Source organism: Colossoma macropomum, unplaced genomic scaffold, assembly GCF_904425465.1.
Source record: "Colossoma macropomum unplaced genomic scaffold, Colossoma_macropomum, whole genome shotgun sequence".
Lineage (NCBI taxonomy): Eukaryota > Metazoa > Chordata > Actinopteri > Characiformes > Serrasalmidae > Colossoma > Colossoma macropomum.
Window position 1 is genome coordinate 1,352,859 of NW_023495014.1, and position 26,629 is coordinate 1,379,487.

General features: G+C 38.3%; 1 protein-coding gene across 1 annotated transcript in view; it reads left to right on the forward strand.

Moving 5' to 3' along the window:
• Positions 1-7,602, forward strand: part of pth2rb (parathyroid hormone 2 receptor b) — a 92,964-nt gene extending 85,362 nt beyond the window's left edge. The window contains exons 12-13 of the mRNA XM_036561071.1: positions 213-254; positions 7,003-7,602. Coding sequence (XP_036416964.1) covers positions 213-254; positions 7,003-7,602 — 642 coding nt within the window. The remainder of the gene's footprint in view (positions 1-212; positions 255-7,002) is intronic.
• The last annotated feature ends 19,027 nt before the right edge of the window (positions 7,603-26,629 follow it).

The window sequence follows — 26,629 nt, forward strand, 5'->3', positions numbered from 1 at the left end:
AATTAATGTGCCAACACTCACACACTCACACATACACACACACACACACTCCTGCATCCACTTTGTCTTTGTATTAGATCAATTCGGGAAAGGTCATGGCTTGTTTTCTGTTTGTATGAGTGAGTGATGAGTGAGTGTTTGGTATATGTGTGAGTCATGAAAGTGCCTCTCTGCTCTAGTGCCACTCACCAGCTCTTTCTGCTCTGTCTAAGGGCTTTTTCGTGTCCATCATCTACTGCTTCTGCAATGGAGAGGTGAGTGAGGTCAGCCTTCAGCTCTATGTGTGTGTATGTGTGGGTGTGCTTGTCTGTTTACAGAGCTGACTTAGTTGGTGTTTTCACAGTTTTTTCCACCATAATGTTCTGTCAAAAGCATCATTTTGATTTGAGGGGTAGTGGCAGCTGTCTCACCTAATGACAATGTGGAATATGACAAACATTGCATATGACAAATATCGTATCATGATACTTTTTTCATGATGCATGATATGTATCACAATATTTAGTTTTTCTGAGGTTGGTGAACAAGTTGGAATAAAATGCACCAGCAAAATAGTAGTGCCACATTTAAGAAGAGCTATGAAAGTTAAATGATTTTATAAAATTCTACCTTTGCTAAAATTATTCAATTTCCAGTCAACATACCACATCTGTCAGTATTAATATGTCCACTCTTCAGTTAATTCTACAGCAAGACGAAGATCCTAAACACTCTGCTGAGAAGATCTAGATAAGAAGTTAAGACGTATCAAACAAAGAAGCTGAACATTTTTTTTTTACTTTTATGTGCTCTACTTCAACTTTAACTCTTCTGTCCTTCCAATATCAAAACCAATGAGTTACAGCTGTGTCCTCCCAACAATAGCTGTTCCCAGAGGAGTCACTGACATTAGGTTGCCCCTCAAAGAGACACTAAGGCTGGCTTTACATGGCGAAACGTCCATGCGACTTTAGTTGCTTGAAACCCACATGAAACTAATTTGCCCGTAGGTTGCATCATGTAAAGCATCCTACAACTCACTTGAGACTCACTACAAATCCAGAACAGGACATCTGAGATCAGTTCAATTTTAAAGGAGAATCCCACCCATTTTTTCCAAAATTCTGCATAATGAAATTAAGATGTTAACAAAGTGGCCCTTCTAGCTTTTTCTAGCAAGGTTTAACCTTTGAGGCAATGTAGCCAAAAAAAAGAGCATCACTGCTTCTCTGTTCTTTATATGTGAGAGGTATTAGATGTAGACTGTTCCTGTCATTATACAGAGCATTTTTCTTGTATTTAATTTTCCACTAGAGGTTTCATTCAGTTTACCTGACCACTTTATCATCCCTTTATCTATTCAGGCTTTTTTTGTTACTGTGCCTTTAAGACTGTAATCTGTACATGACCTCTGTTCTGTACGAAGCCCCGGGTGGGACAGAGGTAAAAAAAATTAATTAGAGTGAATGTTTTGCAGTTTGTATGCACGTTTTCTTTTATTAAGAATTCGTTCTTTCATTTTATTTAAATCGTGCGCACATTTTCTTTACTTCGTGGCTAAGTTTTTTTTTTCCGTGATCATAATTTTCTAATTCATTCTCACATTTTCTTTTAATCATGCATGTTTTTTTTTTAATTGAACACGTTTGTTTGTTTGTTTGTTTGTGTAGTAGATACAGGCCGCTAACAGCTCCCTGAGACTGTCTGACTGGTTTTGATGTGTTAGATTGATGAGATAATGGACAGAGATGCTCATCAGCTTTGATTTTTGGGTTTGGGGGGTTATGAGGACACTACAGCTCCTCTTCACAGCAAACAGCCCACAGATTCATCAGTGCAGCTGCAGTTTAGTGGTGAAATGAAGGAAGACAATAAACTACAACCACAAACTTCACTAAACTGCACTTTCTAATGACTATATTTAACAGAGATATAGATGCAGCCCAGCCACTTAGCCCTGTTCCTGCTGCCGCTACAAGCTGCGGTGTTAGAGATCATCACACAATTGCAGGAGGAAATGATCAGCGTTTCAACATCCTCACATTAGTATATCTACATCTAATCCATAGATCTATTAAACACTCATCCCACATGAATGTATCTGTGTTTGTTCAATTTGTGTTTGTTGAAACGTTGACGCTGATCATTTCTTCTTGTAATTGTGTGATGATCTCTAACACCGCAGCTTGTTGTGGGACAAAACAGTTCTAAGCGACTGCGCTGCTTTTACATATCTCTGTTTAATATAATCATTAGAAAGTGCAGTTTAGTGAAGGTTGTGGTTTTAGTTTGTTGTCTTCCTTCATTTCACCACCCAACTGCAGCTGCACTGATGAATCTGTGGGCCGTTTGCTGTGAAGAGAAGCTGCAGTGTCTTCAAAACCCCCCAAATCAAAATCAAACCTAATGCATCTCTGTGCATTATCACATCAGTCTAACACATCAAAACCCATTAGACAGTTTCTGGGAGCTGTTAGCTGCTTAGCTACTTCTGCACAGGACAAATAACACGGCCTGTATCTACTACATTTATTTTGTTTGTGCATGAATAAAAAAACATAACATGCGCTCAATTAAATAGAAATCATGAGCACGATAAAAAGAAAACGAGAGAACGAATTGTTAATCGTGATCACGAATGTTAATTAATTCTACAGCAAGATAAAGATCCCAAGCACTCTGCTGAGAAAGATCAAGGTAAACAGAGTCATCCAGAGTGTTGAGATATGAAATGCTCTGTTCTGGAGAAACTTATGGAGAACTGTGGCAGTCAGTGTAGAGCCACTTTGAAAAAATAGGACCAGAAACTGTGAGTCCACTGATTTTATTCAACATATCACATACTGCACTACACTAAATCCAGTTAATTAGGACTAATTATGCTGTCTTTGTAATCAAGCATGCAGCTGGTGTTTTTAGATATTAACTACTATATGCTCAGAGATGCAGTTTATCACGACAACAATAAATATTGTTTAAATAAATATTTCTTTCCAGATTTACCATTACCAACATTATTACAAAGACACATGCAAGTCCTCTGGTCATTTTGGATAGCAAACAAAGTGGCTATACAAAATGGTTGTAGACATTGCGACCTCTGGCTCCTGTCACTGCCGCTGTTAAGATATCTGAGCAAGTTTCTCTACAATGTACCATTTCACCTAATACCCTTAACACCCTCAGTGATTTCGTTTACATCACAATTAACTTAAGTTACACAGAAATATGTGTAAGTAGTCTCAGCTCTCAGACTTTAGTAGTAATGTCGTTGTTTTAACTTAGTTATTTCCATGAGTATGGCCAACTCATGAACATGGTCCATATGTTTATGGAAATAATGTGTTCTTTGAGCCAAAGAAAAAAGGACCATCCAGCTTATTACCAGCATAAAGGGTCTGTCATGGTATGGGGGGGTTTATTGGTGGGTAACTTGCTCATCTGTGAAGGCACCATTAACTGTGAACACATTTTGGAGCAACATATGCTGCCTTCCACATGATGTCTTTTTCAGAGATGTCTAAGCTTATTTTAACAAGACGACAAAGCCACACGTTACAACAGCATGGCTGCGTAATCAAGAGTGCAGGTGCTAGACTGACCTGCCTGTAGTCCAGATCTGCCTCCCATGTGAGCAAAACACAACAACAACCTGTGTGGTTGCACAGCTGAAGGCTTGTATAACATAACGTTGGCAAAAAAAATCGCTTTCAAGACTGGATTAGTTTGTGTCTTCAGCCCTTAATGGATTATTAAGTGTTGTAAAAAGCAAAGGTGGTATAACACAGTGGTGACAATGCATCTGTCACAGCTTTTTTGGAACATGTTCCAGGCATTCAATTTAGAATAAGCATATATTTACAAAAAATGAAATTCAGATATTGTGTTTTTGAACTGTTTCACCGTTTTAATACTGGTCAAACAGAATTTACCAACCACTGGCTTCTGTTTTACTTAGCATTTCACATACCATCCCAACTTTTTTGCATCTGAGTTTGAAAAAAAAACAATAAACAACTTTCTCTTACTTGAGTAATTTTCTTTTTATTAATGCTTTTTAAGTGAATTAGCACTATAGTAGCAGTACCTTTACTTAAGTAGGAATTGTCAGTGATCATGAGCAAAATACAAAGATATGCAGGAGCAGAAAAGCCCTAATGTTGGTCTGAAAAGGTTATCAAAGGTAACATGTAGCTGAAGTATTGCATACATATTTAAGTGTGGTCATTTGTCGAATCCCAGTTTGAATCCTGTTTGTGGCCTCACCTTTTGCACTGCTTGGTAGTTTTACAGAATCTTCCAGTACCTTTCACTCTGATAGGATAAGACTGAAATACCAACACTCTCCTTCACAATAAGCCATGATGGCCCCTGGACGGCTCAACTGGAGGAAACATTTGAATGGTAGATTAAGTGTTATCTGAGTTAATGCTGTGCACTACTCAAAGGCATTAGATTGAATTGTCAATGGATGCTTTCAGTATGAAGTTCAATGCCAGAGCATAGAGTGCAGTGTCTGTGCTAGGAGAGCTTAAATTTAATATAGGTTTGAAGGTCATGCACTTTAACTTGACATTTCTTAATGTGAAATGGTCTACGGTGTATTTGAGATAAATCAGCCAAATTTCCAAATCTGGTATTTGGGACTCAATGTTCTACACACCGTTGTGCTCTCTGCTCTTTACTCACCTGTCCCAGCTAATGAAGGGTTTGGTCAGGGTGGAAAGAGGACTGAAAATCCTACTGCTACTATAGTGAGAATCACTAGTATTAAGAAATAAAAGTATTAAAGAAAGAGAAAATAAGTTGTTTTTAGATTTTCTAAGTGAAAATAAGTAAATATCCTCTACACAGCACATTTTAATACATAATTATTGTTTGCTGCATTTAACATTGGAAAAAAAACATAAAATATGGCAAAAGTTACAGCACATTTTATGTTACAGGTTTTATTTATATAGGAATATTTAAACTCAGCAAATTGTGCAGTAAAATTTGCCCAAAAATGGCATATTGAAGTCTGTCCCATGTAGAGGATGTGTTTACTTATTTTTACTTAGAAATTAAACAAAATATGGCCTTTTAAACCTTTGTGTATAATTGTATTTACATGAGTAATTACTATTTACCTTTATCTGTTTTACTGTCTGCTTATGTCAGGGGTCGCCAACATGCTGCTCTCTTACTGCCCTGTTGAGGCTCCACAGCAGAACTAGATTTTTAGGTAAAAATAAAATAATCCTTCTTTACAGTAAAATAAAGCTCTGCTGATCGATTCTAACACAGTTTTAATAATAAATGGTCTTAAACGCTGGAATTAATGTAGCCAATAACTGCTAATTCACCGACCTTTGACCCTGAAGATTGGCGCACAGACTGCTGGTCACCGTAGCAACGCAGACAACATCTTGCCTAGCTCATAGCTAACGAAAAGGCAAAGAGAAAGATTTAAGAACTTCGATAATTGAAAACAAATGGATTTATTTGCATTTATAAGCACTCCAGCTGGTTTCTTGATACTAGCAAATGACTTCAGCCTCATAAAAAGTCTAATGTTAAAAGACATTTTAAAAGAAACTAATCTACTTTTGTGGAAAAGTATATATATATATATATATATATATATATATATATATATATAAAGATGTATAGCTACTAGGACGTTAGCACTTACTGAGACATATTTACAGCCAAGATGGTTGACTGTAAAGGTGGTTTCATTTTTGTTGAAAGGACATAATGGCTCTTCTTAACGTTTGGGTTGCTGACCCCTGGTGTAAGTTGACTCATTACCCTACACTCAGCACTAGCTTACTATAGCAAATTAAGTAATACAACATGAGGGGGGTTTGATATCCCTAAAAACATCACAGGCTTGATGTTATTCACAATACCAACCAAGTGTTCTATTGCTTTTATACATCAGTTCTGCAAAATAAAGAAAAAAGTAAAGCAAAGAAGCCCCGAACGTTGTATCAGTGCCTTAATATTGTCAAATTCTTCCACACAAAAAAGTACAAAGTATTTTTTTGTGTTACAGTAGAGCCATGAAAGTTTAGCAATATCAGGTTCAGCTCAGCTTTTTCAAAATTTGCCAGATTAACCTGAATGTCGTTTTTGTGCCAATCAGTCTGTAAAGCATCTCACAGCACATCTTGTTTGCTGAATAGTATTCTGTTCTTTTTCTTGGCTAATTCCAGTTTGTTTAGTTGTTCTGCCGTCACAGCTGCCAACTGAAAAGCAAAAAAGGTTTCAGAATTAGGTGTAGACCTGCTGTCACGTTCACCTGAATAGGTCAAATATTATCTTATAGAAGTTAGAATGTATCCATTTTCTGTTTTTACTTAATTTATTTGTCAGAGAAGGTGGCCATTACATTTCACACATCTTGCAAAAACAGTTTCCTCACTTTTGGAAATAAACGAGTTTGATGCAGTGTATAAACATGGTTAAAGTCCATATATGAAAGCTGAGCTGTAAAAAAAAAACATTTTAACTTCATGGTTTCTGTGATTCTGTAATTTATATACATCTGCATATTCCGTCTACAGCAGTTTAGTCCCACCCACTCATGCTGAAGTTATACAAAGTGTTTCAGCCCTGACTGCCTTTTCAATGAAGCACAAAAAGCGATAGAGTTTGGAAAATGGACGTGAAAAAAATTATTATAAATTAATAATAATTATATAATTATAACTATGAGTAACCCTCAAGGAAAAACCTCAAGGTAAAAGATGAAATACAAGAAAAATACAGGATATAGGCCCTTTTAATAATCAGCATCAGCAGAGTTGTAAATGAGCCAGAGTAAGTTTCATCTGTTGTCCCTGGTCAGATGTTAAGAAGTCCTGAAATATACTAACTATATGTATATTAAATATATAAAAGTAACTTCATAAAATGTGAGAAATCATACAGAATAAATAAGCGCAGTTGATTTTAAAAGCTTCTTGTTAGAGAGTACCATTACAGAAGTACTGTAACTTATATCACATTGCACTCTTTCCCTCCTCTCTCCACCAGGTGCAGACAGAGATGCGGAAGATGTGGCTGCGCTGGACACTAGCGTTCGACTGGAAGGGCCCATTCGTGCTGGCCAACTACCGCTACGGGTCAGTGCTGACCAGCTTGAACAGCGGCACCAGTGTCCACTCCCAGCTGCCGGCTGCCACCCGTGGCGCCATCCTGCTGTCCAGCCGAGTCTATCGCTCGTCCAGCCGGATTAGCAGCGCCCGCACCTCACTCTCGCACAGCACACTCTCACACACACACACCCATGTGGCACTGCCTGGCTATGTCTTCAGCAGCTCAGACGTGGAGAGTCTGCCGCCATCCATCCCTGAGGAAAACGAGGAGGAGGCCAAACGTGTGGATGACATCACACTCAGAGAGACCGGCAACGACATCACACTGAGAGAAAATGAGGAGGATGCCTTTGGAGACACTGCCAAGCCTGCTGATGACCTCATGCTCGGAGGAGATGCCATGCACATGAACGCTGCAGGAGAGAACAGGAAACTTGACGTCACCTTTACAGAAAATGCAACTGACGTCAAACCAAAGGATTCTGTGGCCGTGAGGTACAGCTGTCTGGATCAGGAGGAGGAAGAAGAGGAGCTGTAGGACAAATCCTGTCGCAACATTGACCATTTTAACAGCTCCACTTACCATATAGGTGGACTTTGTAGTTCTACAACTACAGACTGTAGTCCATCTGTTTCTCTGTATATTTTGTTAGCCCTCTTTTACCCTGTACTTTAACTGGTCAGGACCCCACAGGACCACCACAGAGCAGGTATCATTTGGGTGGTGGATCATTCTCAGCACTGCAGTGACACTGACATGGTGGTGGCTTGTTAGTGTGTGTTACGCTGGTACAGGTGGGTCAGACACAAAAGACAAACCATTTTACAATGAATGAAAAAACTCATTAAATCGGAAAAACAATACAAAACAAAATGGTATATTTTTTTGCATAGGAACAAATGAAGCAACAGAAACTAAAAAAATCTATAGATACTTTAGGCCTATATTGTTTAGGAGAGAGAAAAGTACCTGACACTGTAAATGCTTACTTAACCTGATCAGCATCAATTGGTCACATGTTGTCATCCACATCACACCTAATGTAGAGAATTGATGGACAATTCACATTGTTCAATAAGGTGAGAACCAGACCTATTATTAACCCATATATTCTCAAATAAATACACCCATAATTCCCAAATACACACTACACCCGTAGTGTCCACAAGCATTTACAAATGGAGCTACAGAAACCCGAAATTTGGCTAACAGCTAAGACTGAGTGAGACCTGAATAAAAGAATTTTAGGAATTGTGGTCACTGAATGCAAATTACATCCAAGGAAGGATGCAAACTGTACATGTTTCGATGCAAACTGTGTTGTTTTGCTAACTGTGTGAAAAGTCTTAAAAAGAGAAGTGAGTACTAAAGAAATGCTTGTTAGGAACCCTAAAAGACTGTACGTTTGTTATCTTTCCCGTTGCCTATTTCTCTACTGCAGTGTGTAGTCTTTATTTTACAAAGAAGTCATTCTGTCAAGAAATTACAGCACAGAGAGAACCTGTCTATTACAGTGTGTCTAACAGGATCTCAGAGTTTCAGTCTAGGAGGTCTCAAATATGCAGTACCATGCAAAAGTTTTAGGCACCTAAGAACATTAGTTTTAAAAGCTGTTTATCTGAGCCAGTATTCACAATCTAGAATTACTGATATAGGATCTGTTGCTGTCCCTAAAGACATAGTAAATTATAGATGAACATCAGCACTGCTACTTTGAGAAGCTTTGTGAATACAAGCCCTGGTCACTAAGCATTTAAAACACTAATTTTAGAATAAGTACAAATAACATGAATAGAATAAGTAGTGATTTAACCATTTCCTAACTTCTCTTAGAGAAAGCCCAGTATTGCTTGTAGTGATCATTCAATACCTGGTTTGGCTAATTAATGAGTTCGTTTATATGCACTTAATAATCTGGTAACTGCAGAAAATCAGATTTTGTCAGTGATTTGTTTAACGTGTTTACATACACTTGAGTAGTCAGATAATGGGGAAACTCAGGGTCTACATGAGTCAAGCAGTAATTGGATTTTTGCTTTGCAACCAGCCAATAAACTCACAGAAAAAGACGTGACATAAACATAACAAATTCAAATGTAATACCATGGCTTTTTTTAAATATGCAGTCACTGTACCAGAAAGTATGAATATACATCATCTAGAAGATGAAGAATCATGTTGTTAAGCATGTATTCACTCCAAAAGTGTTTTGTTGCCATCTCATGAGTGCACAAAACTCTGTTTTCACACATCCATGAAAGACGAAATGAAAGAAATCAGAGTAAGGGCCATGCACTGAAAAAGCATATTACTGAGCTAAAATTCAGCTCTCTTTTTCAGATTTCTAGAAATCCAATAATGGCCTTAATCGAATCTAAAAAATCTCTATGCTATTTACATGACTGCTTGAATAATTAGATAACTGCCAAAATCCGATTATGATCATATTATTGGTGTGCATGTATACGCACACAATACTTCATTATTACTTCATACATTGACAAAACTATGTGATGGCTGGGGGCAATAAGGAGAAACCAAACTTTGTTCTCCAAACTAGCTCACAAGATATCTTAAACAATTCTTTATGCATCTGTTTTGATGATAGCTGGTGTTTCACAAGCAAGCACACGCTTGTGCTAATCTGCTTAAGACTTTTGCACCGTAAAGTACAGCTTTTTTTAGGGTAAGAGAAACTCCAACTGCTCCAAGACTACTCAGTGAGACATGTGATTCACTTAGAACCACAGAAATTCATGAAACTAAATAGACCAACAGAACTGTCAGCTGTCATTATTTACTGTAATATAAATTCTTTTGGAAGGTTTCAGACATTCAGAGGCATTTCCAAAGCTTATGTGCCAAGTGACTGATTTTCTCTCCACTAAGGGCGTTTTCACACCAGGACTTCAGTACATCAAGCATGAACGATAAATGAAAACGAAATGTTTGCCTTCTTTTTTAATGCATAGTGGTCTGAATTACAGTTATTGTCAGTGTAACATGAGTAATATCAGATTTTTTCTTAAGTAAATGCAGAATATCCCAGTTAACTGCAGTTTTGTTTTAGTAAATAAAGAGCGCTCAGAGCATTACAGAGGAACATACTTTCACATCTTGTGACAGCCTGCATGGCTGAAAGGCCAGTTGTTCACAAGTGTTCTTGCATGAGGAGATGCCTTGTATAGGCTTGTCATGATCATGAAATTTTCGCAGACAATTATTAGCCATATAATTAATTGTGATTATTAATTTATTAGCCATTTTATTTGTTCTATATATATACAACTAGTTCCATCCAGTTCACTTCGTTTTTGTGACTTGTGATGATTGTGAAAGCCAAAATCTGTGGAAATTAGGGTGATTATGTAACAATTGTGACAGGCCAAGCACCCAAAAATAACCACTGCTTGTCATGGTTTGAAAATGGTGACATTTTTATAAAATGGACCATTTTAATCTAACACCCTGTAATTTCCCATCTCTAGCTCCCGTTTTCTGTGTCGTTTCCGTGAAGTTTTCACAGTTCCTACCACCACCCTATCTCTCCTCTGTTCCTCAGGCCTTTGTCAGCTTTACCATATAAAAACAGGTCCTGCCTTCTAACCAAGTTGTGTATAACCAACCATACACAACACATTCTCAAATGATTTGGGCATGAAATAGTTCTATATAGAACTCATGTTTCTAACTAGAACCATTCCCTTTACTAAAGAACCCCTGAAGAACCACGTTTTCTAAGCATGTATCACAATATGTTGAAGCTACAGTTCGGAGAAAATTGCCCCATGTGAAAACAAACCTGTGATGATGCACCCCACCCATCCCACAAAATGAGCCCAGAACCGATCCTTGATGTGGACTCACGTATCAGGTCTCAGTGTGAAAACACTCTACTTTTTTGGTCTGAAGGTACATGAAAATCTGAGGATATTAAAGAAAAATTATGTAAACAACTTCACTGCTGAAGTTTGCACAACCTTGCAGATAGACTCTATGAGATGTAAACATGTAAATAAGGCTGCTATTCATTAATGTATTTACTACAAGCAGTGAAACAGGTGGTGTTAAATGTTTCATGTGTTAATCTTTTTCATTTTGAGTGTCAGTAAGTGGCTGTTTGTGAATTAATATGAACTGGTATCAAATGTACAGAATGTAATTGACTGTAAACACTATTTTTGTATTACTGAATGTCTTGAATGTATACAATATAGTTGGCTTGTTCTAAATATTACATTAGATTTTGTTTTTGATATTCTATGTGACAGCTACCTTAAAGGGGCATTCAGGCCATTTAGTATGTTATGTATCATGTTATGTGCTATTATCTAGTTCAGCAATGTATCCTTCAGCTTCAGCGGTTTGACACGATTTTGTATTCATTTTTGTCCATCAGTGTTCTCTCACTACAATACACAGCATGCATTACACAAATACACCATACAACCATTGGGAATCCTCCCCACCATGATAGAGAAATCCTAACTGCTAGCGTAGCCAGTGATATAGAGGCTTATAAACATGTAGACATTATGTTTTCCCAGCAGTAACATTAGCTATCTGGCTTTTTTCACTATTTGCCAGGAAGCGCAGGGAAAAAACTCTCTACAGTGCTAAAGTGCTTGTAGTTTTGCTAAAGTTCCTCCTGCCTTCATGATACCACCTTAGAAGGGGGGTTTCCTAGTCTTTAAACCAAAAAATCGCACTCTAGAAACTACTGTGGCACCTCTGCAACAGGCAATTAGGCACGTTTGTAACAGTTATAGCAATGTTAAAAAGCATTTGGCATTTAAGCCAGAGTGTCTCTCAGTGAAGAGTTCACAACACTCAGCAAATATTACAAATGGTTGTATGAACTTAATTTGATTATGCCACACATCTCCATTCCATTTGTAACTTGAAAAATAAAATGTAGCTGCAATTAATGTATTTTGTGGTATTTACATATGCATTAGGCAGACACTTACACAGACGAATTAGGCCAGAAACATACTTCACACAGGTACGCAGACAGGGTTTCACGCATTGTTGCTATGTAAAATGTAGTCATGGCACAACTCATAATGCAGCGCAAGCTGTCTCCTACTGTCAATGTGCTTTCTTCTGGTCAACTGTCATGGCAGACGAGCAGTTAAGAAGAGTCTACCGCAAAACGGTTTGCTCATTTAAACATAAACATACATGTGATGCATTAACTCCTGACAGAACAGGTGAAGCAGCTCACTCTCCCCTACTGTTCACATGTTTAGCTGTTCTGGCAGGAGATCTGGTTTTGATTTTCCCTCTATCACCCCCCACTTCAGTACTGAGTGATTTAACAGCCACAGTAATGTTTAATAGCCACTGTACGTTAGCAATGCATTGGAGGAGCGTTGTCATTTGTATTTGAGTATGTTTCTGGCCTAGCAATTATAAGCATGTTATATTGGAACCGCGTGGAAGGCAGCAGTGCTGTCCAATACACTGTACTATGTGTGCCAAACCCTGATCCTGGAGATCTACCACCTTGAAAGCTTAGCTCTAACTGTACTCTAACACATCTGATGCAGGTAATCAAGGCCTGCAGGGGCATCTGACTAGGAGAGCCAATTATTGGGACGCACCTCTTAATCATTGAATTCAGCTGTTTCATTCAGTCCCATTGCCACAGGTGTATAAAATCAAGCACCTAGCTTTGCAGTCTGCCTTTACAGACAATTGTAAAAGAATGGCTCGTTCTAAAGAGCTCACTGAATTAGAGTGTGGTACTGTAATAGGATGCCACCATTGCAACAAGTCAGTTTGCGAGATGTCTATCCACCTAGATATTCCACAATCAACTGTGGGTGGTATTATTGAAAAGTGGAAGTGTTTAGGAACCACAGCAACTCAGTGGCAGACCACGTAAAGTTACAGAGCGGGTCACTGAGTGCTGAGGCGCATAGTGCATAAAAGTCACCAACACTCTGCTGACTCAATAGCAGCAGACTTCCAAACCTCTGGCATCAACATCAGCACAAAAACTGTACACTGGGAGTTTCATGGCATGGGTTTCCATGACTGAGCAGCTGCATGCAAGCCTTACATCACAAAGCACAAAGCCAAGCATCTGATGGAGTGGTGTAAAGCACGCCACCACTGGACTCTGGAGCAGTGAAAACATGTATTCTGAGGAGTGAGGAATCACGCTTCTCTATCTGGCAGTCTGATGGACGAGTCTGGGTTTGGCGAATACCAGGAGAACATCATCTGCCTGACTGCATTGTTCCAACTGTAAAGTTTGGTGGAGGAGGGATAATGATATGGTCTTGTTTTTCAGTGGTTGGCCTAGACCCCTTAGTTCCAGTGAAAGGAAATCTTAATGCTTCAGCAGACCAAGACATTTTGGACAATTCTATGCTTCCAGCTTTGTGGAAACAGTTTGGGGAAGACCCTATTCTGTCCCAGCATGACTGAGCCCCAGTGCACAAAGCAAGGTCCATAAAGACATGGCTGGACCAACTCCATATTAATGCCTGGATTTGGAATGGGATGTCATTAAAGCTTCTGTAGGTGTAATGTGTAGGTGTCTCAATGTTTTTGTCCATATAGTGTATGTTGGATCGGAACTCTTCATGGTGGTAGACCTCCAGGACCAGGATTGAGCACTCCTGAACTCTACCAACTGCAACAACGAACCACCAGATTTCTAGCACCTGAGCTAGCTAGGCAACTAGGGTCATTTTGCTTTGATTGAATATTCATTTTTGTGGAAAAAGTATGATCTTTACATACTTTACATACATATTTATAACTCAAATATGTTACATGTTGATGTAACATGTTAATTATTTGCAACCCTGTTTGAATCATGTAAATTCAAAGTAGTGGCTTTTTTCCAGTCCATTCAAACAGTGAGCAGGTACATGCTTGTCATTTTCAACACCAAATACCTGTGATATACAGTGTACATAACAGATAATAATAGATCATTCATAACTGCAAAGCAGTGACAGAGTGGCTTGTCCAGTACGAGCTTCTGTAGGAGAAACTTTCCATATTTCACAGTGTTCTAAACAAAATCCCATGAAACAGAATAGCAGTGCACTGTCATGACCAGCTCAGAACACTGTGAAATATGAAAGCTTCCTAGTAGAAAAAGTTATTTTGCAGTTCTTCTCCTCAGATCTTTACCCATGTTTGATGTAACTGCATTGGCCATTTCCCTATAGGCACTGAATGTGTTTCCTTACCATGATGATAATGAGGGACTGAATGAGGTTATGCAATCTCAGCAGGCTGGCACTTTTGAACATTTGCTGGAGAGGAAAATAACAGAAAAATACAGTCCCAATTACATGGTTCTTTAGTATAATTCAATCACAAACTGAGTGAAAAGATGCCGTATGAAACAGCCTGCATGTCACGACAAGGTGTCAGGGCTTGTTATAATAATGTGCCTGTTATTATAGTGACAGTGTATTATCACCAAATTGTATTTTTCCTTTTCCTATGACACCTTCCTAATATCACATGCATATTTACCTAATGGGCTTCAAGAAACAATTACAGTCCCGTACAATGACTGGCCAAGCGAGACAGATAAGCGAGAGGACATTTTTTGAAATCAGGCCAACTGTTTAACCAGCATGACAGAGGACTGCGAGCAGCCATCGGTGCTTAATTGAAGAAAAGGGATTGGCTATTGCACGGTCGTTAAGCTTCAAAGCTCTTCACTGTTTCAAAACATGTCAGAAAGCGATAATTACAGGGATAAAGAGAGAGAAATCCTGAAAACTCATCACAAAGTGTCATTATTCGCACTGATGGTGAGGAAAAACGCAATTTTGTTCCAGCCCCAGAATCTTTTCTTCTTTGGTATAAGAACTCGGCTTCATGGACAGTTTTCCTGATTGTGGAGCGTGTGGTAATACTTAAACAATAATTGCCTCACTGGAAGCAAGTGAGCGCTGATGAAGACAAGGCACTAAGCATTCAGTAGACTGAGATTTTCTTTTCTTTGCTTTGAAAGTTGATAATGAAGCGCTGGAGCTCGGAAGCAGTCAGGTGTCCTTCCTCTAGGCAAAGACAGACGGATAAAAGGCATCTATGTGAAGCCCATCATCACAAGCCTAACTTGCTTAATTCAGCCTTGATCAAAGTCAGATGAGACTGAAGGGTGCGTATATGTGTGTGTGTGTGTGTGCACACGTCTGGCTGTGCGAGAGAAAGAGAATAAATAAGGTAGAAAGTAAAAAAAAGATAGTAATGAGAGAGAGACACATTAAAGACACTTGTAAAGTGTCTTTAATGTGGCTGTTTAGCATTTTTAGGACATCATTCCAGCTTGTACACAAATTGAATAGGACCTACCTGGTAAAATAACACTGGAAAATCAGGCTGTTTGAAAGAAATATTGTTAAAAGGGGTGTCAACTTTATTTTCTTAATCTTTTCATATTTTTAGGTTCAAGATCCTGCATGAATGTAGTATTACCTGTCAAAAAAACAACAGTTTTCAATTTCAATTAAGAGTTATTGCACTCTTGGTTCCTAGGTTAAGGTATAATTGGACTGAAATACCAATACCAATAAACCAATAAGGTTATTTTGAGCATATCATCCCCCCTTAAAAAAAAAAGAGGTAAAAAATTGAGGCAGTTCTATTTTTTTGCGATTGAGACAGCTATGTCTCAGTCCATGTGAAAAATAAAAGGCCCAGCTAGCCTAGATAGTAACTGCACATTTTCAATGTATTACCTAATCTTACACAGTATTTACATATTCTTACTGAATGCATAACATTGTTCTTGTGGCAAAGAGAACAATGTTAATTTAATTCTGTATTCTAGGCCATAGTAATGTTTGCCAAATGCATTTTCTCTCATTTGATAGTGTTTCAGTCAGTTATCGTGTCTGCAGTCCAAACCTGGTGGTTCACAAGTGTTTATTTATATCTCATTTAAATCAAAGTCTTTGAGTAAGTTAGGCTTACAGATTAGCTTTCAAAGTTACTTAATTAGTTAAAAACAACGTACTAACTCTTTTAACCATGTAAAGTTAGCAGTTTTTTTTGAATCACTGTGAAGCTAACTTTGTGTCAACTACTGTTCAAATGTAATGTTATTCATCTATGTGGCAACAAATTATGTTGCTGCCTATCTTGACCAGGACACTCCTGCAGATATTTTTTTTTTTCTGGGTGAGGTTTTCCTGATTAAATAAAAGGTAATAAAACCAATAAAATTCAATAAAAAGTTTAGAATTTCTGTTTCGTGGTTTTTATGTTTTCAACTTATATAAAAGCAATTTGGTTTCAGATAAATATAAGAAATAGATTCTAGTATTCCAATCTTGTGCAACTGTATAGCTTTCAAATAATTAGTAGGAATAAACAAACAAACAAACAAATAAATAAATAAAAAAGAAACTCCTTGGTTGCAGAAGGCATAGTCATGTACATTCTGTCTAAGACAGTCATACAGTTCCATCAAATGAAAATGTTTAGTAATAAATATTAATATTTTCATTATTTGAAAACCACAGATGTTATAGTGTTTATTCAATACAGCAGAGCCACCCTCTGTGGAATTTGCCATGGGTCGCATGTCAAGATATGTTGCATTTTCTCAAGAAATGGGGCTTGAGATTGGTTATTTGGTACTTTATCTATTCTAGAACTGTTGGAATCAGACACAGAAAGAGAGGAAACAAAAAGTAAAAAATCAAGTTTTGACAACAAGCATTAACACTAAGGCCCAATCCCATTTCTTCTTTTTACCCCTACCCCTTGTTTTCGAGTGTCACCCTACCCCATTGGGACTGAGTTACAAGGGGTAGTGGTTGAAATGTTGCCCTATGAAATGGGACAATCCTCAAACTAAAAAAAACATTGCTTCAATACTAGTGGTGCTCTGTAGGCGACCCGGCCCGTCTTCAGTGATAGCAGAGAAGGTAAAGTTCAGCAACCTCACTTAGTTATATTATAATAGTTATATTTAGGGCATCATGCTTTCAAAGAGGGGGTATAGGACAATTATTTACTATCACCCACCGCTAATTCTTTGGTGATACGAAGCTGAAGTCAGCTGTTCACCAGCTTCTTGTTCGCATTTACTAATACCAGTTATCCATGGTTCGTTTGATCTTTTGCTGTTACTACTTTTGTCCTCTTCATCTTCTTCCTATTGTGTTTGGTGTGAAAAGACCTCAGAAGAGACATTAAGCAATTGGAGAAAAATACTGTTTCTGATGTTATCTGTCCTGTGTGGCAGTTTGCCAGTGTGAGGCCTTTTCCTGCACAATGTGCAAGAAAAAACCAAGAGTAGAGTTTCATATGGCCCACAGGATGCTTGTGCATACAGACAGGAAAGAGAAACGTTCCAATTGTCACCTGACTGAGATTAGGAACAGAATTTTAGGCTCAAAGTTCGGCTCAAAGACAACTCCTGTGCCTTACAGTTTAATCTAACAATCAGCAGACACACACAGAGCAAAAAGCTCCTCAACACTCTTTACCTTACAGTATGCAAGAAGTGGAGGATGCATAGATTACTCAACCAGTTGAATATTAAATCCATTAGTCGGCATTGTGAGCAACAGTACCTGAAATACAATAAAAGGGCAGCAAAGAACAGAAATCAGTTCTTTCAGCTAAACACAAACCCCAAAGTATTTATTAGTGTGGCAAATAGATGCAACTGCTTGCTATTACCATTTAGTACCATTTAACAATTGTTTGTTTCCCATGGGACAGTGGATGGACCAAAGCCAGTTTAAATATGTGAGAGGTGAGATTTGGAGAGCTATGGTGATTTTAGTATGCAGTTTACATCAGATTTATAATGTGGTAATGCTGACTACTTTTTTGAATGACTAGATGACTGACAAAAATCTATAGTTGTGCAACCCCTAGCAAGAAGGTGGCCTATAGAAACAACCATTTGAAGTCTAACTGCATGATAAGTTCAAAGGGAACTGTGGTCAAAGCATTGATAACTCTATGAAGTTATCATAGAGTATAGAGTTCCTCTGCTCCTCCACTCTCTCATGGCAGGCAGGTGGTGTTTTAGCTCAATCAAAGTGCTCCTGCAAGTAATCAAGAATAACAGGAAAAGAAAACAACTCAGTCTCATTGCTTGCACCAAGTGGTAAAGTACTTCCACCTATATGGGTTGAAGGGGCTTGCCCTGCCTGCCTTTCACCATGACCCACACTCTCCAAACTATAGATTGCTGTTTCTTAATCCTGCTCCTGAGGGTCCGCTGCCCTGCAGGGTTTCAACAATTTACTGCCTCAACACACCTGATTCAGCTGGTAATCAAGCCTTGCATTAACTGGATCAGAAGTGCTGGAGAAGGGAGTAGTTCAAACTGTGCACTGCTGTGGGTTCCTCAAGAACAGGGTCAAAAAAAAAAACACTGCTGTAGAGCTTTTGATGGTGTGGGTCATGATGAAAGTCCCCAAACACCACCAAACACAGAAACTGAATAGAAGATGACTGGGAAACTAGAGCCACCCTCCATGGAATTTGCCATGGGTCACATGTCAAGATATGCTGCACTTCCTTGAATGCATACCAGCTACCACTGATGTAGCACATCCAAATCTACCACTGCTACTGTTTCTCATGGTCTGCCACAGGAGTCAGTATCGAGTCGCATCCTTTTTATCATTTATCCTCTCCATACATATTGTGAGGCATTATGAAATTGATTTCATAACTTTGTTTTCTTATGTAAGTGGACTAACTTCTAATCTCCCCAGAAATATCTCATGAAAAATGAATAAAAAACTTATACTTAGCAGCTGATTTGGCTTGAAACTAAATATATGAAGGTTGGTCTCTGACTTACGCAGCACTCCACACCTGGAAACCTCATAAGCAGTAAAATATAATAGACACCAGGGTAAACAATCAACCAGTTGGAGGCACCAGCATCACTACAGGAGTCTAACCTAGTGAATGATGCTTTAAAAATACTTAAATGTATGCCATGCTATGTTTATATATACACTAAGTAATGCAACATACTATTCTCCCAACTTAGTATAGCATTCAAGTGGGTGTGGAGCTTTCTGGCAGACTGCTAGTAACTCCTACAACTCTAAACTATAAATATTTCATGATATCTTGTGAGCATCTTGTGTTTTAATATAATAATAACTTGAGTTTATGACGCACACGAAGTATAATAACCATAATTTCTGTAAAATATCTGCCTTCTTCTGAAAGCTGATGGACCTTGTCAGAAGCAATGCCCCTCTGTACGGCTGGAAATATGTTCACACTTTACAAGTTGACAGGATGTAGTACGCCATCTGGATAGTTTTCGTTTACTATTTAAAGTATATACGACTTATTGCGTGTTATCTGTCTGGAACACTTTTTAACATAGGTGTATGCAATTTCAGAGCAAAAAGCATGGTTAATGCATATGAATATTCCTGGCTAGCCTGCTTAAATGAATCAGGCCAGGTCATTGTTGGTGATTGGGTTAAAAGCCATCATGCATCAAGAATGTCTTCCTCTGCTTCTCTGCTCTGATCATGCGTGCAGTGTGCTAAGATAGTCCCACATAATCAGGGCCAAGCGGGCTGTGCGGATAATACGTTTTCACACTTGTGCCGTTAACCGAGTGTTGGTGTTTACTGGGAACATGGAGGGCAGTGGAGGATGAATAACACCCCCATCCTGCATGCTTCACTCCTCAGAAGCGTGGTAATTATGGAGCATTAAGCGGCAAAGAAACGGAAAGCTTAACGCATCGGTGCGCACTCGATGCATACTAGTATCTCTGAGTTGGCCTTTACAGAGACCCTTATCTTACACAGATATAAAGCACTTTTCATCGGAAATAGAAAAATGACAGACAGAGGCTTTGCTCCTATTACAGTGATTGATGCACAAGAAGAATAACGTGTAATAAGGGGCAATGCTGGTAAGTACATATAGGGTGGTGGATCTTTCTCAGGGATGAAGGGAAATGGCTTAAAAAATGTAACCTGTACACTGTAAAAAAAAGATAACATGATTAAAAATAACAGCGCAACTACTGTAAATTTGGGGTTAATGACAATTATTTACATTTTGTCCATCGTTTTATGGTTTAATGCCTTGTTGATGAAGAAATGTAAGGCTTATTTTTGTATAATGATTAAGTGATGGTGGCTTGACAACATGCCAGCACTTGTACAAGAATTTTTGCAAACACTACAAAAAAGTATATATTTACATGTAATGTACCGTAAAAATTTTGTCTCTTAACATGGCAAGCACGTAACAAAAGCATCTGTAATTCGCCCCAGCATCAGGATGGTGTGAGGCCCTGCCAACTTTGGTCAGGACCAAGACAGCCCGTGTTATCAGCTTTGTGAGATCTAGGAAGGTCTAACTATTGGAGAGAACTGGCCATGACTACATTAGGAGGACAAATTGGGTGAAACAGAAAAAGTATCATTTTTACTGTAATTATATTTACAGTTATTTAACAGTTTTCTCCTGGCAACTTTGCTGATAGACATTTGACCATTTTTTCAAAAAAAAATTGTTATACTGTGTGCTCTAGTAGAATATTCATAGGTACAGATTTTCCTGGAGATGGTTGGACATTTACATTCTGGGGTTGGACGAATGGAAGATCCAGTTTGACTTCGACACATCTGGGTCATGGCACAGTCTGGCACATCCAGGTGTGATGGAGTGAATGATGTCCTTTCACAGAATGCCTGGACTGCAGGCTGCAGCATGGCAGACACCCTTAAAAAAGGGTTCTTCAAGGTTTTTTTAGTGAAGTCAATGAATATTTATGGCTCATCCTACCAAACTGACCCAAAGTCAGAGTTGAAAGCACATTTCAGACTTTTAACTGGACTTTAGAATCCTTTTGCTTTGAGTGCCACCTTACCTTAATTATGTTTATTTTATTAACTAAAAGTTTTGGTATTGACTCTTTTAGCCCACAAACTTCGCAGTCTTATATTTCCCCCATCTCAACTTTTTTGGAATTGTGTTGCATGCATAAAATTTGAAATGAGTGTATATATACAAAAATCAAGTTGATAAGGACAATATATCTCTTCTTTGTGCTGTTTTTAATTAAATACCTGTAAAACACAAACTACAAATCAATGCTTTCTCTTTTTATTTTTATTTTATTATACTTTTTTCATTTTACCAACTTTTTTTGTAGATGGGTTTGCAGAAAATCAACAAAACATGTAATTTGACCAGGGGTGTTGAAACTTTTGCATAAGACTGTATACATAGCCTGAGTACCGCTGCTAAGTATTATTGGAGTATCCTGTTAACTGTCTGTTCCACCTTAGCCTAGTTAAGTAAAACCTTTTACTTTACGTAGACTTTTACTTCATCTACACACAATTTGTAATAGTAAACAATTTTCAGAAACTTTGTAACTACAAAAGTACATGTATTTGTGAGCTCCTGTTAGTGTGGGTTTCCTCTTGTTCAGTGATGCAAACAAAATAGATTTGGGTGCCTTGTGGAGAATGTCTATAATGTTTATATATTGCCAACTAATCACTAAGTCAATTTATCAAGAGTGTTTTTATCGATTAACTTTTAATCTAGTAATCGTTACAGCCCTAGTAATGTATTAATGTGGAAATGGTGCACACATTTGAACAAAGTAAATGTACCTGTGTGGGTGTGTATGTGTTACATGTATGCTGCTATGAGTGTGTGTGTGTGTGTGTGTGTGTGTGTGTGTGTGTGTGTGTGTGTGTGTGTGTGTGAGCGTGTGACCTCTGTAAACTCTTGTCCACTGCAAGTTATTGAAACACAGCCCAATTAGCTACTATTCATGTGCATTGTGAATCCTTTTTCAGCAAAGAATATGTTCACGTTTTGCCTGACACCTCTTTCATTCAGGCTTAAAACACATTAGCTCATAATCATGCTGCTAATACAGCATGTCTGAGAAGCTGCGGTCAAAAGACAATGTTCAATCACACTGTCTGAAAACCTGCCTAAGTGCTGCCTGTATCCTGCCGTGCATCATTGTTAGGCATTTTCCCTTCCTATCATGTTTCCACAGTGATGGAGATGGTCAGGGAGTGATAATTGGCCTGGCTATGCATTCGAGCACAAACCTGTTAGCTGAGGTGTGCAGCAAAGACATCTGCTAAGGCGATGCTGGAGGAGCACTAAAGAGGGGGAAGAAGGAGTGAGAGATTGGGCTGTACTGAAAGTGCAGAGAGAGAAGAGAAGGAGACAGCGAGAAAGAGGACTACAGAAAGGCAGAGAGGGAGTGGGAAATACAGAATGTACTCTAATGAACAGATCATACTTAAGACCTGCAGCAAGAGAAGAATAAAGTAATGAACACAGAGTGAGAACGAAAGATAATGTACTAACGTTTACAAGAATATACAGAGAGAGGAGAGAGAGAGAGGAAAAGAGCTGCTGCGCTCCTCCATCTGTTCTCATTCGTCCAGAAAATATAGAACAAACCTCTGTTCCACTTTGAACAGGGATGGTAATAGCCAGAAAGGGCCGTCACCATGGGCACCTGATTTTGTGTGGAAATTGCGAGGGGGGGGTGTAAGGCTTGGGGTGGGGGGGGTGGTTGGAGGGTGGTGAGGTCCTGGGAAATGACTAGGGCTGTTTGATTCCAGGAATTCTGGTGCAATTCCAGGTGAGGTTGATTTAACACAATTCCGAAAATTGACATATAAGCCCCTTTGACACGTGAACACAAGCTGTAGTCAAAATGTAATCGACTGATGCAGCACTGTACCAGCATGAGACAATTCCCAGGAGAGCTCATGTGTGAACAGAAGCTGATAGGTCACCAGGAAAACAATGACATCTTGATCACAGCCAGAAAAGCTGCATGGTTTTGTTTGTACAATGTTGAGTTTTCAAAAAAAAAAAAAATTAACAAAGTGTATTCCGGCTCCTCAACTAAGTTATAATTATTTTAATTCTTATTCTACTAATTACTACTAATATTCTACTATTCATTTTAATTATTATTCTACTACCGCATATTGGAATTGAAATTAAATAATGAATAATGCAATGAATGAATAAGCTAAAAAGTCTGGTAGCAAGAGTGCCATATAAAACTGCAACTTACTGTTAATTAACAGTAAAAGCCTCTTTTCTCAATGATGTCAATGATCTGTAAAATTAGTCATTTATTTCTTAGACATACTGCCTTTTGCTCTAATGCAAAAGTTTCACTAGTTCAACTTGTTGTTCTAACATGCACGATTTTACCATAATAATAACTATGTTATATATATTATATATATTATTATATATATATTATTATTATATAATATTATATATATTATTATACACAATAATAACTAATAACTAATAGTAACAACCATTAATGTAAACGTAAATGTCTGTGAAATAAAGGTGATAACTTTTTTGTGAATTTACATACTATTTCTGTTAATAAATAACAGTAGTGTTAAAATGTAGTTTTTGTATGGTTTATCTACATGAATTTAACTTTTAAAAAAAGGGTATTGACCATTTATTTTATAGTACTGTTTTTTCTCAAGAATCACCTTGAAGACACCCTGACGTTTTTGCACTTTAAAACATCTCAGAAATGTGTTATGATTATTGAGTTTTGTGCTTGTAATATAGCACCATTTTGAAACACAGTGAAAGCTATCCAGGCTAAAGTACAGCCTCCACATGGTGGAGTTAGTTTCAACTCAGTGTTAAACTACAGTCCTATTTGAGCTGGATTAGTTTTACCTGGAGACATCTGATTAGAGTGATTACTGATTTTAATCCAGTATGCTCATGGTGTCTGCATGTCCATTATGTATTAATTCGGGAGAATTACCTTCTTGAATTCTTCAAACCCAAAGCTCCTTAAGTAATAGTAGTCCTGTTAGAATGAACCTCACATTAATGTAATAACAAAACTGGCAAAATTGGCCCCTCTGATTTAGCAACCAGGAGACAAGATTAAGTGCTAAACCGGAGCGGTTCTTTTATCCTCTAGTTCAAAAACAGCACTGCTGTGATCTACAACATTTTTGGCGAGGGTCTAATTAGAAAGAGACGGAAAATGAAAAATCCTGAAAGTACCTCTCGCAGGGCAGTGTGGTTTCTGTGATGTTGGGCAGCATTTGTTAAGTTTAATGAACCCACTCTTTAGCTTTGTGCTATTGTATCTGCTGTGAACTGTTAGTTTTGTTTTTTTGTTTGTTTAGACTTGTTTAATTTTAACCCTTTAACGTTCTGCTCAACTTTTTGGCAGAGCACATTTTGAGTCATTGTATCTTATTGAAGAAGGTGTTGAACTTAACTCAACCTGATAGTACCATCTCTACCAATCGGCAGAGGTATGTTAGGCTAAAAAAAATCAAAATCAAAAAATCAAAATCTAAAAAAATTCACTGTGTCTTTCAATAGTATGCCATTTTAGTTCTCATCCATAGAGGAAGTCAGCAACAAGTAAAACACTCAATACATTTTCGAAGGTAAGCATATTTTTTCAGCATATTCTAGTTTCAGAGGTTTTAATGATCAGAATTATGTAACTTTATACAACAAAAATACGTCTAATAAGGGAAAAATCATTTTTGAAAAAGATACATTACCAAACGGTCGAATTGTCTCTGTAGGCTAAAAGTGTCTATGCTAAGCAAATGTAATTAGAACTGACTACTTGCTTTGAAATAAAAATCTCTGATCATTCATTTTTGTTAATGTGATATATTTATTGTTATTCCATTAAATATATTTAATAGTATTTTAACACACACAAGGAATTTGGTTCTGGCCGTTGGTGTCTCTCTAACTGTAACGGATGAGGCAAGGAGGCGGGATGCAAATGCGAGTTGCTTTTATTCAAATTAGAGTTAGAGCCCAGAATCTGAGTAGATGATTGAAAAACAGACGAGTCCATAACAAAAACAAACTACAAGAAGAAAGCAAACAAGAGACAAGGAAACTTCCACAAATACATCCACAGTGCAAGACAAAGACTGAACAAACACAGGGGTATAAATACACTGAGAGAAAATAAGAAACACCTGAGACGAATGCGGAGCAGAGCACAGACAGGTGGAGCAGATAACAAGGGGGCAGGACCAGGGAGGAGACACAGAACAACAACAACAAAAGCACGTGGTATAAGAAAACAAAAGGCACATGGCTACAACAGAGGGGAAGAAACAGACACTCAGAGGAACAAAGGAAGAATCCGTGACACTAACAAACTGATGTGTGGTATACTAAAGTACAAATAATAGATGGACACTAAAATATTTTATGGTGCAAGTCCACGGACTGTCCTAGCCCTCATACCAGAAAATCCTCAAGAGTCTGATGTTGATCTGAGTGATGATGATGACCAAATAGAGGATCCTGATTATCTGCCCACACAAGCAGAAGAGTCTGGAGAGACATCTTTTGAATCCGTGGATGATGAGGACATTGCCTCAATAAGTTAATCTTCTAAACCACCACCCCGTAAGAAGACAAAAGGGAAAAACTCCCTAAAAACTGTTTCCTTAGAGGAGCCACAGGATACCAGTGACCCTACTTCACCCCCAGGCCTAAACAAAGGCAGGGAGAAAATCTGGAAACATGAAGACATTGAGACATTCCAGGTTCCTGATTCAAGATTTGAGCCCCCTGATGCTATAAAGACACCCTTCCAGTACTTCAAAACACTCTTCACTGACAAGATGATTGAACGTATTGCTCAACAGACCAATCTATGCTCTGCCCAAGAGTTGGGGGATCCAACCAGGACTAGTCCACAAGAGATTGAAGATTTCTTGGCAATACTACTCTTCATGAGTGTTTTCAGCTTCCCATCTGTTGAAGACTACTGGCATTATGACTCACAATTCAGCATGATAACTACTATCATGCCGAGGAAAAGACAGGCTGTCACGTTGGTTCATTCATTTCAGTGATAATCAACAGTTGAATGAGAGTCCACCCTTTTTGAGATGCTTCGTGAGCAGTGCCTCCTCATCCCATCTACTTACAAGCAAAGTATTGATGAGGTCATGGTGGCATATAAAGGCACAAGGGCTGGCACTCTTCGCCAGTATATTGCCAACAAACCAGACAAGTGGGGCTTTAAATTGTTCTGCCAGGCCAGTTCATCTGAAATCATCCATGACCTACTGCTCTATCAAGGGGCATCCACATTTTTCAATATTGCCCTAAGTGAGCAGGAACACAAGCTGACTCTAGGGGCCAAACTGGTGAGTGTTGTGCAAAACCATGACGCAACCACAGCTGTCAGTTGTCTTCTGTCTACTTCACCAGCTTCAAGTTGATCCAGAGACTGCATGCAAACTTGGGTGTCAAATGCATCAGCACTGTCCGATCAAACCGCGTCAGTGGAATACCCTTGATTAACAGACCAACAGCTGAGGAAGAAAAGATGTGGAGCTTTCGATTACAGGTCTTCTGATGGGGTGATTGCAGTGAAATGGTTTGACAACAAATGCTTCTGAGCAATGCTTGTGGGATCACACCTCTTTCCACTGTCAAACGGTGGAGCAAAGTTGACAAGACAAAGATTGCTGTCCTTTGCCCATCATTTATTCATGCCTACAATGAGCATAAGGGAAGCATTGATCTT